The following is a 14,678-nucleotide window of genomic DNA, read 5'->3' as shown; positions in this document are numbered from 1 at the left end:
GAGACCGAGCCAATCAGAGAGGCAGCTACTAACCACCTACTCACCCGCCCACCCACCCACTCACCCACCCACCCACCCACTCACCCACCCACCCACTCACCCACCCACTCATCCACACATTCACTCACCCACCCACTCACCCACTCACCCACCCACTCACTCATTCACCCACCCACTCACCCACTCACCCACCCACTCACCCACTCACCCACCCACTCACCCACTCACCCACCCATTCACCCACTCACTCACCCACCCACCCACTCACCCACTCACTCACCCACCCACTCACCCACCCACTCACCCACTCACTCACTCACACACCCACCCACTCACTCACCCACCCACCCACTCACCCACTCATCCACCCACCCACTCACCCACCCACTCATCCACACACTCACTCACCCACCCACTCACTCACTCACTCACCCACCCACTCACCCACCCACTCACTCACTCACCCACTCACCCACTCACTCACCCACCCACTCACCCACCCACCTACTAACCCACTCAACCATTCACTCATCCACCCACTCACCCACCCACTCACCCACCCACCCACTAACCCACTCACCCATTCACTCATCCACCCACTCACCCACCCACTCACCCACTCACTCACCCACCCACTCACTCATCCACCCACTCACCCACTCACTCACCCACCCACTCACCCACCCACTCACCCACTCACCCACCCACTCACTCACCCACCCACTCACCCACCCACCCACTAACCCACTCACCCATTCACTCATCCACCCACTCACCCACCCACTCACTCACCCACCCACTCACTCACCCACTCACTCACTCACCCACTCACTCACCCACCCACTCACTCACCCACTCACCCACTCACTCACCCACCCACTCACCCACACACACACTCACCCACCCACTCACTCACTCACCCACCCACTCACCCACTCACCCACTCACCCACCCACTCACCCACCCACCCACTCACCCACTCTCCCACCCACTCACTCACCCACCCACTCACACACCCACTAACCCACTCACTCACCCACCCACTCACCCACTCACTCACCCACCCACCCACTCACCCACCCACCCACCCACTCACCCACCCACTCACCCACCCACTCACCCACTCACCCACCCACTCACCCACCCACCCACCCACTCACCCACCCACTCACCCACTCACCCACTCACTCACCCACCCACTCACCCACTCACTCACCCACCCACTCACTCACCCACTCACTCACTCACCAACCCACCCACTCACTCACTCACCCACCCACTCACCCACCCACTCACCCACTCACTCACCCACCCACTCACTCACCCCTCTGTTTTACCAGATATACGCAGGTGGAGGATTTGAGTCGTCACGGCCATTATGAACCCATGAGGCCCATCAGACACACGGATCACGTGACCCCACTGTACGCCAACGAGATTTCCGTCGGAGCGGACCTACACGCGGTCAGTGCCACCACCCACTCGTTAACTCATTCACACAGTCACCCACTCAGTCAGGCACTTAGTCACCCACTGAGTCAGTCACTCAGTCACCCACTCAGTCACTCACTTAGTCACTCACTGAGTCAGTCACTCAGTCAGTCACTCAGTCAGTCACTCAGTCACTCACTCACTCAGTCACCCACTCAGTCACTCACTTAGTCACCCACTGAGTCACTCACTTAGTCACCCACTCACTCAGTCACTCACTCACTCAGTCACCCACTCAGTCACTCAGTCACCCACTTAGTCAATCACTTTGTCACCCACTGAGTCACTCACTCAGTCAGTCACTCAGTCACTCAGTCAGTCACTCAGTTACTCACTCAGTCACCCACTCGTTAACTCACTCACTCAGTCACCCACTCAGTCACTCACTCAGTCACCCACTCAGTCACTCACTTAGTCACTCACTCAGTCAGTCACTCACTCACTCAGTCACTCAGTCAGTCACTCAGTCACTCACTCACTCAGTCACTCACTCAGTCACTCAGTCACTCACTTAGTCACTCACTCAGTCACTCAGTCACTCACTCACTCAGTCACTCACTCAGTCACCCACTCACTCACTCAGTCACTCAGTCACTCACTCAGTCACTCACTCAGTCACCCACTCACTCAGTCAGTCACTCACTCACTCAGTCACTCACTCAGTCACCCACTCACTCACTCAGTCACTCACTCAGTCACTCACTCAGTCACTCACTCAGTCACCCACTCAGTCACCCACTCACTCAGTCACTCACTCAGTCACTCACTCATTCACTTAGTCACTCACTCAGTCACCCACTCACTCAGTCAGTCACTCAGTCACTCACTCATTCACTTAGTCACTCACTCAGTCACTCACTCAGTCACTCACTCACTCAGTCACTCACTCAGTCACTCAGTTACTCACTCAGTCACCCACTCGTTAACTCACTCACTCAGTCACCCACTCAGTCACTCACTCAGTCACCCACTCAGTCACTCACTTAGTCACTCACTCAGTCAGTCACTCACTCACTCAGTCACTCAGTCAGTCACTCAGTCACTCACTCACTCAGTCACTCACTCAGTCACTCAGTCACTCACTTAGTCACTCACTCAGTCACTCAGTCACTCACTCACTCAGTCACTCACTCAGTCACCCACTCACTCACTCAGTCACTCAGTCACTCACTCAGTCACTCACTCAGTCACCCACTCACTCAGTCAGTCACTCACTCACTCAGTCACTCACTCAGTCACCCACTCACTCACTCAGTCACTCACTCAGTCACTCACTCAGTCACTCACTCAGTCACCCACTCAGTCACCCACTCACTCAGTCACTCACTCAGTCACTCACTCATTCACTTAGTCACTCACTCAGTCACCCACTCACTCAGTCAGTCACTCAGTCACTCACTCATTCACTTAGTCACTCACTCAGTCACTCACTCAGTCACTCACTCACTCAGTCACTCACTCAGTCACTCACTCAGTCACTCACTCAGTCACTCACTCAGTCACTCACTCAGTCAGTCACCCACTCACTCAGTCACTCACTGAGTCAGTCACTCAGTCCGTCAGTCACTCAGTCACTCACTGAGTCAGTCACTGAGTCAGTCACTCAGTCATTCACTCAGTCACTCAGTCACCCACTCACTCAGTCAGTCACTCAGCCACTGACTTAGTCACTCACTCAGTCACTCACTCATTCAGTCACTCACTCACTCACTCAGTCACCCACTCACTCACTCAGTCACTCAGTCAGTCACTCAGCCACTCACTTAGTCACTCACTCAGTCACCCACTCACTCAGTCAGTCACTCACTCAGTCACTCACTCACCCACTCACTCACTCACCCACTTACTCACCCACTCACCAACTCACTCACCCACTCACTCACTCACACACTCACCCACCCACTCACTCACTCACTCAATCACTCACTCAGTCACCCACTCACCCACTCACTCACTCAGTCACTCAGTCAGTCACTCACTCAGTCACTCACTCAGTCACTCACCCACTCACTCACCCACTCACTCACCCACTCACCCACCCACTCACTCACCCACTTACTCACCCACTCACCAACTCACTCACTCAATCACTCACTCACACACTCACCCACCCACTCACCCACCCACTCACCCACTCACTCACTCACTCAATCACTCAGTCAGTCACTCACTCGCTCACTCAGTCAATCGCTCAGTCACCCACTCACCCACTCACTCACTCAAACACTCAGTCAGTCACTCACTCAGTCACTCGCTCAGTCACTCAGTCACTCACTTAGTCACTCACTCAGTCACTCAGTCACTCACTCACTCAGTCACTCACTCAGTCACCCACTCACTCACTCAGTCACTCAGTCACTCACTCAGTCACTCACTCAGTCACCCACTCACTCAGTCAGTCACTCACTCACTCAGTCACTCACTCAGTCACCCACTCACTCACTCAGTCACTCACTCAGTCACTCACTCAGTCACTCAGTCAGTCACTCACTCATTCACTTAGTCACTCACTCAGTCACCCACTCACTCAGTCACTCACTCAGTCACTCACTCATTCACTTAGTCACTCACTCAGTCACTCACTCAGTCACTCACTCACTCAGTCACTCACTCACTCAGTCACCCACTCACTCAGTCACTCACTGAGTCAGTCACTCAGTCCGTCAGTCACTCAGTCACTCACTGAGTCAGTCACTGAGTCAGTCACTCAGTCATTCACTCAGTCACTCAGTCACCCACTCACTCAGTCAGTCAATCAGTCACTCAATTAGTCACTCACTCAGTCACTCACTCAGTCACTCACTCACTCAGTCACTCACTCAGTCACTCACTCAGTCACCCACTCACTCAGTCAGTCACTCAGTCACTCACTGAGTCAGTCACTCAGTCCGTCAGTCACTCAGTCACTCACTGAGTCAGTCACTCAGTCCGTCAATCACTCAGTCACTCAGTCACCCACTCACTCAGTCAGTCACTCAGCCACTGACTTAGTCACTCACTCAGTCACTCACTCATTCAGTCACTCACTCACTCACTCAGTCACTCACTCACTCACTCAGTCACCCACTCACTCAGTCAGTCACTCAGTCAGTCACTCAGCCACTCACTTAGTCACTCACTCAGTCACCCACTCACTTAGTCACTCACTCAGTCACCCACTCACTCAGTCAGTCACTCACTCAGTCACTCACTCACCCACTCACTCACTCACCCACTTACTCACCCACTCACCAACTCACTCACCCACTCACTCACTCACACACTCACCCACCCACTCACTCACTCACTCAATCACTCACTCAGTCACCCACTCACCCACTCACTCACTCAGTCACTCAGTCAGTCACTCACTCAGTCACTCACTCAGTCACTCACTCACTCACCCACTTACTCACCCACTCACCAACTCACTCACTCAATCACTCACTCACACACTCACCCACCCACTCACCCACCCACTCACCCACTCACTCACTCACTCAATCACTCAGTCAGTCACTCACTCGCTCACTCAGTCAATCGCTCAGTCACCCACTCACCCACTCACTCACTCAAACACTCAGTCAGTCACTCACTCAGTCACTCGCTCAGTCACTCAGTCACTCACTTAGTCACTCACTCAGTCACTCAGTCACTCACTCACTCAGTCACTCACTCAGTCACCCACTCACTCACTCAGTCACTCAGTCACTCACTTAGTCACTCACTCAGTCACTCAGTCACTCACTCACTCAGTCACTCACTCAGTCACTCACCCACTCACTCAGTCACTCACTCAGTCACTCGCTCAGTCACTCACTCACTCAGTCACTCACTCACTCAGTCACTCACTCAGTCACCCACTCGTTATGAACCCACGACACACATTGATACTGACCGTTTCAACCCTCCCATAATGCTGCGAGATGTTAACTACCTCACCTGGTCTACAGGAGGTCGTGAGTTCTACCCCGGACCCTGTGAGATGTTGACTACATCTCACAGGGTCTGGGATCGAACCCACGACCTCCTGTAGACCAGGCGAGGTAGTCAACATCTCACAGGGTCTGGGATCGAACCCACGACCTCCTGTAGACCAGGCGAGGTAGTCAACATCTCACAGGGTCTGGGATCGAACCCACGACCTCCTGTAGACCGGGCGAGGTAGTAAACATCTCACAGGGTCTGGGATCGAACCCACGACCTCCTGTATACCAGGCGAGGTAGTCAACATCTCACAGGGTCTGGGATCGAACCCACGACCTCCTGTATACCATGCGAGGTAGTCAACATCTCACAGGGTCCGTGATGGAACCCACGACCTCCTGTAGTCCAGGCGAGGTAGTCAACATCTCACAGGGTCTGGGATCGAACCCACGACCTCCTGTAGATCAGGGGAGGTAGTCAACATCTCACAGGGTCTGGGATCGAACCCACGACCTCCTGTATACCAGGCGAGGTAGTCAACATCTCACAGGGTCTGGGATTGAACCCACGACCTCCTGTATACCTGGCGAGGTAGTCAACATCTCACAGGGTCTGGAGATGGAACCCACGACCTCCTGTATACCAGGCGAGGTAGTCAACATCTCACAGGGTCTGGGATCGAACCCACGACCTCCTGTAGACCAGGCGAGGTAGTCAACATCTCACAGGGTCTGGGGATGGAACCCACGACCTCCTGTAGACCAGGCAAGGTAGTCAACATCTCACAGGGTCTGGGAACGAACCCCCGACCTCCTGTATACCAGGCGAGGTAGTCAACATCTCTCAGGGTCTGGGGATGGAACCCACGACCTTCTGTATACCAGGCGAGGTAGTCAACATCTCACAGGGTCTGGGATCGAACCCACGACCTCCTGTGGACCAAGCGAGGTAGTCAACATCTCACAGGGTCGGGGATCGAACCCACGACCTCCTGTATACCTGGCGAGGTAGTCAACATCTCACAGGGTCTGGGATCGAACCCACGCCTCCTGTAGACCAGGCGAGGTAGTCAACATCTCACAGTCTGGGGTTGAACCCAGGACCTCCTGTAGACCAGGCGAGGTAGTCAACATCTCACAGGGTCTGGGTTTGAACCCACGACCTCCTGTATACCAGGCGAGGTAGTCAACATCTCACAGGGTCTGGGTTTGAACCCACGACCTCCTGTAGACCAGGCGAGGTAGTCAACATCTCACAGGGTCTGGGATCGAACCCACGACCTCCTGTAGACCAGGCGAGGTAGTCAACATCTGACAGGGTCCGTGATGGAACCCACGACCTACTGTAGACCAGGCGAGGTAGTCAACATCTCACAGGGTCTGGGATCGAACCCACGACCTCCTGTAGACCAGGCGAGGTAGTTAACATCTCACAGGGTCTGGGATCGAACCCACGACCTCCTGTAGACCCGGCGAGGTAGTCAACATCTCACAGGGTCTGGGATCGAACCCACGACCTCCTGTAGACCAGGCGAGGTAGTCAACATCTCTCAGGGTCTGGGGATGGAACCCACGACCTCCTGTAGACCAGGCGAGATAGTTAACATCTCACAGGGTCTGGGGATGGAACCCACGACCTCCTGTATACCAGGCGAGGTAGTCAACATCTCACAGGGTCTGGGATCGAACCCACGACCTCCTGTATACCAGGCGAGGTAGTCAACATCTCACAGGGTCTGGGATTGAACCCACGACCTCCTGTATACCAGGCGAGGTAGTTAACATCTCACAGGGTCTGGGGTTGAACCCACGACCTCCTGTATACCAGGCGAGGTAGTTAACATCTCACAGGGTCTGGGGTTGAACTCACGAACTCCTGTATACCAGGCGAGGTAGTTAACATCTCACAGGGTCTGGGGATGGAACCCACGACCTCCTGTATACCAGGCGAGGTAGTTAACATCTATCCCCACTGCTATTCCTCCACTCTGTCCGGTTCTCGTCCAGGATTCAAGATCGGCTTGCGATGAAGCTAACGAAGAAATATTCACGGTGGAGATGCCCCATCATCATCAGCAGCATCATCATCAGCATCAGTAGCATCATCATCAGCATCATCAGTAGCATCATCATCAGTAGCATCATCATCAGCAGTAGCATCATCAGCAGCAGCATCATCATCAGTAGCATCATCATCAGTAGCATCATCATCAGTAGCATCATCATCATCAGCAGCATCATCATCAGTAGCAGCATCATCATTATCAGCAGCAGCTTCATCAGTAGCATCATCATCAGTAGCATCATCATCATCTATCATCTATGGGTCTCTGTGTGGTGAGTCTGTGGGTCTCTATGTGGTGAGTCTGTGGGTCTCTATGTGGTGAGTCTGTGGGTCTCTGTGTGGTGAGTCTGTGGGTCTCTGTGTGGTGAGTCTGTGGGTCTCTGTGTGGTGAGTCTATGGGTCTGTGTGTGGTGAGTCTGTGGGTCTGTGTGGTGAGGCTTATGGGTCTCTGTGTGGTGAGTCTGTGGGTCTGTGTGTGGTGAGTCTGTGGGTCTCTGTGTGGTGAGTCTGTGGGTCTCTGTGTGGTGAGTCTGTGGGTCTCTGTGTGGTGAGTCTATGGGTCTCTGTGTGGTGAGTCTGTGGGTCTCTGTGTGATGAGTCTGTGGGTCTCTGTGTGGTGAGTCTGTGGGTCTCTGTGTGGTGAGTCTGTGGGTCTCTGTGTGGTGAGTCTGTGGGTCTCTGTGTGAGTGAGTCTATGGGTCTCTGTGTGGTGAGTCTGTGGGTCTCTGTGTGGTGAGTCTATGGGTCTCTGTGTGGTGAGTCTATGGGTCTCTGTGTGGTGAGTCTGTGGGTCTCTGTGTGGTGAGTCTGTGGGTCTCTGTGTGGTTAGTCTATGGGTCTCTGTTTGGTGAGTCTGTGGGTCTCTGTGTGGTGAGTCTGTGGGTCTCTGTGTGGTGAGTCTGTGGGTCTCTGTATGGTGAGTCTATGGGTCTCTGTGTGGTGAGTCCGTGGGTCTCTGTGTGGTGAGTCTGTGGGTCTCTGTGTGAGACTGTGGGTCTCTGTGTAGTGAGTCTATGGGTCTCTGTGTGGTGAGTCTATGGGTCTCTGTGTGGTGAGTCTATGGGTCTCTGTGTGGTGAGTCTGTGGGTGTCTGTGTGGTGAGTCTGTGGGTCTCTGTGTGGTGAGTCTGTGGGTCTCTGTGTGGTGAGTCTGTGGGTCTCTGTGTGGTGAGTCTGTGGGTCTCTGTGTGGTGAGTCTATGGGTCTGTGTGACGAGTCTGTGGGTCTCTGTGTGGTGAGTCTGTGGGTCTCTGTGTGGTGAGTCTGTGGGTCTCTGTGTGATGAGTCTGTGGGTCTCTGTGTGGTGAGTCTGTGGGTCTCTGTGTGGTGAGTCTGTGGGTCTCTGTGTGGTGAGTCTGTGGGTCTCTGTGTGGTGAGTCTGTGGGTCTCTGTGTGAGTGAGTCTATGGGTCTCTGTGTGGTGAGTCTGTGGGTCTCTGTGTGGTGAGTCTATGGGTCTCTGTGTGGTGAGTCTGTGGGTCTCTGTGTGGTGAGTCTGTGGGTCTCTGTCTGATGAGTCTGTGGGTCTCTGTGTGGTGAGTCTGTGGGTCTCTGTGTGGTGAGTCTGTGGGTCTCTGTGTGGTGAGTCTATGGGTCTCTGTGTGGTGAGTCTGTGGGTCTCTGTGTGGTGAGTCTGTGGGTCTCTGTGTGGTGAGTCTGTGGGTCTCTGTGTGGTGAGTCTGTGGGTCTCTGTGTGGTGAGTCTGTGGGTCTCTATGTGGTGAGTCTGTGGGTCTCTGTGTGGTGAGTCTGTGGGTCTCTGTGTGAGTCTGTGTGTCTCTGTGTTGTGAGTCTATGGGTCTCTGTGTGGTGAGTCTATGGGTCTCTGTGTGGTGAGTCTGTGGGTCTCTGTGTGGTGAGTCTGTGGGTCTCTGTGTGGTGAGTCTATGGGTCTCTGTGTGGTGAGTCTATGGGTCTCTGTGTGGTGAGACTGTGGGTGTCTGTGTGATGAGTCTATGGGTCTCTGTGCGGTGAGTCTGTGGGTCTCTGTGTGGTGAGTCTGTGGGTCTCTATGTGGTGAGTCTGTGGGTCTCTGTGTGGTGAGTCTGTGGGTCTCTGTGTGAGTCTGTGTGTCTCTGTGTTGTGAGTCTATGAGTCTCTGTGTGGTGAGTCTATGGGTCTCTGTGTGGTGAGTCTGTGGGTCTCTGTGTGGTGAGTCTATGGGTCTCTGTGTGATGAGTCTATGGGTCTCTGTGTGGTGAGTCTGTGGGTCTCTGTGTGGTGAGTCTGTGGGTCTCTGTGTGGTGAGTCTGTGGGTCTCTGTGTGATGAGTCTGTGGGTATCTGTGTGGTGAGTCTGTGGGTCTCTGTGTGGTGAGTCTGTGGGTCTCTGTGTGGTGAGTCTGTGGGTCTCTGTGTGATGAGTCTGTGGGTATCTGTGTGGTGAGTCTGTGGGTCTCTGTGTGGTGAGTCTATGGGTCTCTGTGTGGTGAGTCTGTGGGTCTCTGTGTGGTGAGTCTGTGGGTCTCTGTGTGGTGAGTCTGTGGGTCTCTGTGTGGTGAGTCTGTGGGTCTCTGTGTGGTGAGTCTGTGGGTCTCTATGTGGTGAGTCTGTGGGTCTCTGTGTGGTGAGTCTGTGGGTCTCTGTGTGAGTCTGTGTGTCTCTGTGTTGTGAGTCTATGGGTCTCTGTGTGGTGAGTCTATGGGTCTCTGTGTGGTGAGTCTGTGGGTCTCTGTGTGGTGAGTCTGTGGGTCTCTGTGTGGTGAGTCTATGGGTCTCTGTGTGGTGAGTCTATGGGTCTCTGTGTGGTGAGACTGTGGGTGTCTGTGTGATGAGTCTATGGGTCTCTGTGCGGTGAGTCTGTGGGTCTCTGTGTGGTGAGTCTGTGGGTCTCTATGTGGTGAGTCTGTGGGTCTCTGTGTGGTGAGTCTGTGGGTCTCTGTGTGAGTCTGTGTGTCTCTGTGTTGTGAGTCTATGAGTCTCTGTGTGGTGAGTCTATGGGTCTCTGTGTGGTGAGTCTGTGGGTCTCTGTGTGGTGAGTCTATGGGTCTCTGTGTGGTGAGTCTGTGGGTCTCTGTGTGGTGAGTCTATGGGTCTCTGTGTGGTGAGTCTATGGGTCTCTGTGTGGTGAGACTGTGGGTGTCTGTGTGATGAGTCTATGGGTCTCTGTGCGGTGAGTCTGTGGGTCTCTGTGTGGTGAGTCTGTGGGTCTCTGTGTGGTGAGTCTATGGGTCTCTGCGTGGTGAGTCTGTGGGTCTCTGTGTGGTGAGTCTATGGGTCTCTGTGTGGTGAGTCTATGGGTCTCTGTGTGGTGAAACTGTGGGTGTCTGTGTGGTGAGTCTATGGGTCTCTGTGTGGTGAGTCTGTGGGTCTCTGTGTGGTGAGTCTGTGGGTCTCTGTGTGGTGAGTCTGTGGGTCTCTGTGTGGTGAGTCAGTGGGTCTCTGTGTGGTGAGTCTGTGGGTCTCTGTGTGATGAGTCTATGGGTCTCTGTGCGGTGAGTCTGTGGGTCTCTGTGTGGTGAGTCTGTGGGTCTCTGTGTGGTGAGTCTGTGGGTCTCTGTGTGGTGAGTCTGTGGGTCTCTGTGTGGTGAGTCTGTGGGTCTCTGTGTGGTGAGTCTGTGGGTCTCTGTGTGGTGAGTCTGTGGGTCTCTGTGTGGTGAGTCTGTGGGTCTCTGTGTGGTGAGTCTGTGGGTCTCTATGTGGTGAGTCTGTGGGTCTCTGTGTGGTGAGTCTGTGGGTCTCTGTGTGAGTCTGTGTGTCTCTGTGTTGTGAGTCTATGGGTCTCTGTGTGGTGAGTCTATGGGTCTCTGTGTGGTGAGTCTGTGGGTCTCTGTGTGGTGAGTCTGTGGGTCTCTGTGAGGTGAGCCTATGGGTCTCTGTGTGGTGAGTCTATGGGTCTCTGTGTGGTGAGACTGTGGGTGTCTGTGTGATGAGTCTATGGGTCTCTGTGCGGTGAGTCTGTGGGTCTCTGTGTGGTGAGTCTGTGGGTCTCTATGTGGTGAGTCTGTGGGTCTCTGTGTGGTGAGTCTGTGGGTCTCTGTGTGAGTCTGTGTGTCTCTGTGTTGTGAGTCTATGAGTCTCTGTGTGGTGAGTCTATGGGTCTCTGTGTGGTGAGTCTGTGGGACTCTGTGTGGTGAGTCTATGGGTCTCTGTGTGATGAGTCTATGGGTCTCTGTGTGGTGAGTCTGTGGGTCTCTGTGTGGTGAGTCTGTGGGTCTCTGTGTGATGAGTCTGTGGGTATCTGTGTGGTGAGTCTGCGGGTCTCTGTGTGGTGAGTCTATGGGTCTCTGTGTGGTGAGTCTGTGGGTCTCTGTGTGGTGAGTCTGTGGGTCTCTGTGTGGTGAGTCTGTGGGTCTCTGTGTGGTGAGTCTGTGGGTCTCTGTGTGGTGAGTCTGTGGGTCTCTGTGTGGTGAGTCTGTGGGTCTCTGTGTGAGTCTGTGTGTCTCTGTGTTGTGAGTCTATGGGTCTCTGTGTGGTGAGTCTATGGGTCTCTGTGTGGTGAGTCTGTGGGTCTCTGTGTGGTGAGTCTGTGGGTCTCTGTGTGGTGAGTCTATGGGTCTCTGTGTGGTGAGTCTATGGGTCTCTGTGTGGTGAGACTGTGGGTGTCTGTGTGATGAGTCTATGGGTCTCTGTGCGGTGAGTCTGTGGGTCTCTGTGTGGTGAGTCTGTGGGTCTCTATGTGGTGAGTCTGTGGGTCTCTGTGTGGTGAGTCTGTGGGTCTCTGTGTGAGTCTGTGTGTCTCTGTGTTGTGAGTCTATGAGTCTCTGTGTGGTGAGTCTATGGGTCTCTGTGTGGTGAGTCTGTGGGTCTCTGTGTGGTGAGTCTATGGGTTTCTGTGTGGTGAGTCTGTGGGTCTCTGTGTGGTGAGTCTATGGGTCTCTGTGTGGTGAGTCTATGGGTCTCTGTGTGGTGAGACTGTGGGTGTCTGTGTGATGAGTCTATGGGTCTCTGTGCGGTGAGTCTGTGGGTCTCTGTGTGGTGAGTCTGTGGGTCTCTGTGTGGTGAGTCTATGGGTCTCTGCGTGGTGAGTCTGTGGGTCTCTGTGTGGTGAGTCTATGGGTCTCTGTGTGGTGAGTCTATGGGTCTCTGTGTGGTGAGACTGTGGGTGTCTGTGTGGTGAGTCTATGGGTCTCTGTGTGGTGATTCTGTGGGTCTCTGTGTGGTGAGTCTGTGGGTCTCTGTGTGGTGAGTCTGTGGGTCTCTGTGTGGTGAGTCAGTGGGTCTCTGTGTGGTGAGTCTGTGGGTCTCTGTGTGATGAGTCTATGGGTCTCTGTGCGGTGAGTCTGTGGGTCTCTGTGTGGTGAGTCTGTGGGTCTCTGTGTGGTGAGTCTGTGGGTCTCTGTGTGGTGAGTCTGTGGGTCTCTGTGTGGTGAGTCTGTGGGTCTCTGTGTGGTGAGTCTGTGGGTCTCTGTGTGGTGAGTCTGTGGGTCTCTGTGTGGTGAGTCTGTGGGTCTCTGTGTGGTGAGTCTATGGGTCTCTGTGTGATGAGTCTGTGGGTATCTGTGTGGTGAGTCTGTGGGTCTCTGTGTGGTGAGTCTATGGGTCTCTGTGTGGTGAGTCTGTGGGTCTCTGTGTGGTGAGTCTGTGGGTCTCTATGTGGTGAGTCTGTGGGTCTCTGTGTGGTGAGTCTGTGGGTCTCTGTGTGAGTAGTCTATGGGTCTCTGTGTGGTGAGTCTGTGGGTCTCTGTGTGGTGAGTCTGTGTGTCTCTGTGTTGTGAGTCTATGGGTCTCTGTGTGGTGAGTCTGTGGGTCTCTGTGTGGTGAGTCTGTGGGTCTCTGTGTGGTGAGTCTGTGGGTCTCTGTGTGGTGAGTCTGAGGGTCTCTGTGTGGTGAGTCTGTGGGTGGTGAGTCTGTGTGGTGAGTCTGTGGGTCTCTGTGTGGTGAGTCTGTGGGTCTCTGTGTGGTGAGTCTGTGGGTCTCTGTGTGGCGAGTCTGTGGGTCTCTGTGTGAGTCTGTGTGTCTCTGTATTGTGAGTCTATGGGTCTCTGTGTGGTGAGTCTATGGGTCTCTGTGTGGTGAGTCTGTGGGTCTCTGTGTGGTGAGTCTATGGGTCTCTGTGTGGTGAGTCTGTGGGGCTCTGTGTGGTGAGTCTATGGATCTCTGTGTGGTGAGTCTATGGGTCTCTGTGTGGTGAGACTGTGGGTGTCTGTGTGATGGGTCTGTGGGTCTCTGTGTGGTGAGTCTGTGGGTCTCTGTGTGATGAGTCTATGGGTCTCTGTGCGGTGAGTCTGTGGGTCTCTGTGTGGTGAGTCTATGGGTCTCTGTGTGGTGAGTCTATGGGTCTCTGTGTGGTGAGTCTGTGGGTCTCTGTGTGGTGAGTCTGTGGGTCTCTGTGTGGTGAGTCTGTGGGTCTCTGTGTGGTGAGTCTGTGGGTCTGTGTGACGAGTCTGTGGGTGTCTATGTGGTGAGTCTATGGGTCTCTGTGTAGTGAGTCTATGGGTCTCTGTGTGGTGAGTCTATGGGTCTCTGTGTGAGTGAGTCTGTGGGTCTTCATGAAGGATAGCAGCCGCATGAGACCTTGAATGTCAAATTGTATTTTATTTGCTTACAGAGTCTCTATAGAAATCTTTTGTACATCAATAAACGTGGCACGAACAAAAATTTCAATCGTTAATTATTATCGAATCGTACGTGGGTGGATGGGTGAGTGAGTGAGTGGGTGAGTGAGTGAGTGGGTGAGTGGGTGAGTGAGTGGGTGAGTGAGTGGGTGGGTGAGTGGGTGAGTGAGTGGGTGAGTGAGTGAGTGGGTGAGTGAGTGGGTGGGTGAGTGGGTGGGTGGGTGAGTGGGTGGGTGGGTGAGTGGGTGGGTGGGTGAGTGAGTGAGTGAGTGGGTGAGTGAGTGAGTGGGTGAGTGGGTGAGTGAGTGGGTGAGTGAGTGAGTGGGTGAGTGAGTGGGTGGGTGAGTGGGTGGGTGGGTGAGTGGGTGGGTGAATGGGTGGGTGGGTGAGTGGGTGGGTGGGTGGGTGAATGAGTGAGTGGGTGAGTGAGTGAGTGGGTGAGTGAGTGGGTGAATGAGTGAGTGGGTGAGTGAGTGAGTGGGTGAGTGGGTGGGTGAATGGGTGGGTGAGTGGGTGGGTGGGTGAGTGGGTGGGTGGGTGAGTGAGTGGGTGGGTGAGTGGGTGGGTGGGTGAGTGGGTGAGTGAGTGGGTGAGTGAGTGGGTGAGTGAGTGAGTGGGTGAGTGAGTGGTGAGTGGGTGGGTGAGTGAGTGGGTGAGTGAGTGAATGAGTGATGGTCCCCACTACCCTAGTGATGGTCCCCACTACCCCTAGTGATGGTCCCCA

General features: G+C 54.2%; 1 protein-coding gene across 1 annotated transcript in view; it reads left to right on the top strand.

Moving 5' to 3' along the window:
* LOC142907750 (uncharacterized) overlaps window positions 1–14,003 on the top strand; it is a 29,424-nt gene extending 15,421 nt beyond the window's left edge. The window contains exons 5-6 of the mRNA XM_076057481.1: window positions 1,341–1,464; window positions 7,404–14,003. Coding sequence (XP_075913596.1) covers window positions 1,341–1,464; window positions 7,404–7,496 — 217 coding nt within the window. The 3' untranslated portion in view covers window positions 7,497–14,003. The remainder of the gene's footprint in view (window positions 1–1,340; window positions 1,465–7,403) is intronic.
* Window positions 14,004–14,678: the final 675 nt, after the last annotated feature.

This window comes from Petromyzon marinus, chromosome 82 (assembly GCF_048934315.1).
Source record: "Petromyzon marinus isolate PM22_M1 ecotype Great Lakes invasive population chromosome 82, UKy_Petmar_22M1.pri1.0, whole genome shotgun sequence".
In the NCBI taxonomy this organism is placed as follows: domain Eukaryota; kingdom Metazoa; phylum Chordata; class Hyperoartia; order Petromyzontiformes; family Petromyzontidae; genus Petromyzon; species Petromyzon marinus.
This window is presented reverse-complemented; position numbering and strand designations above follow the sequence as displayed.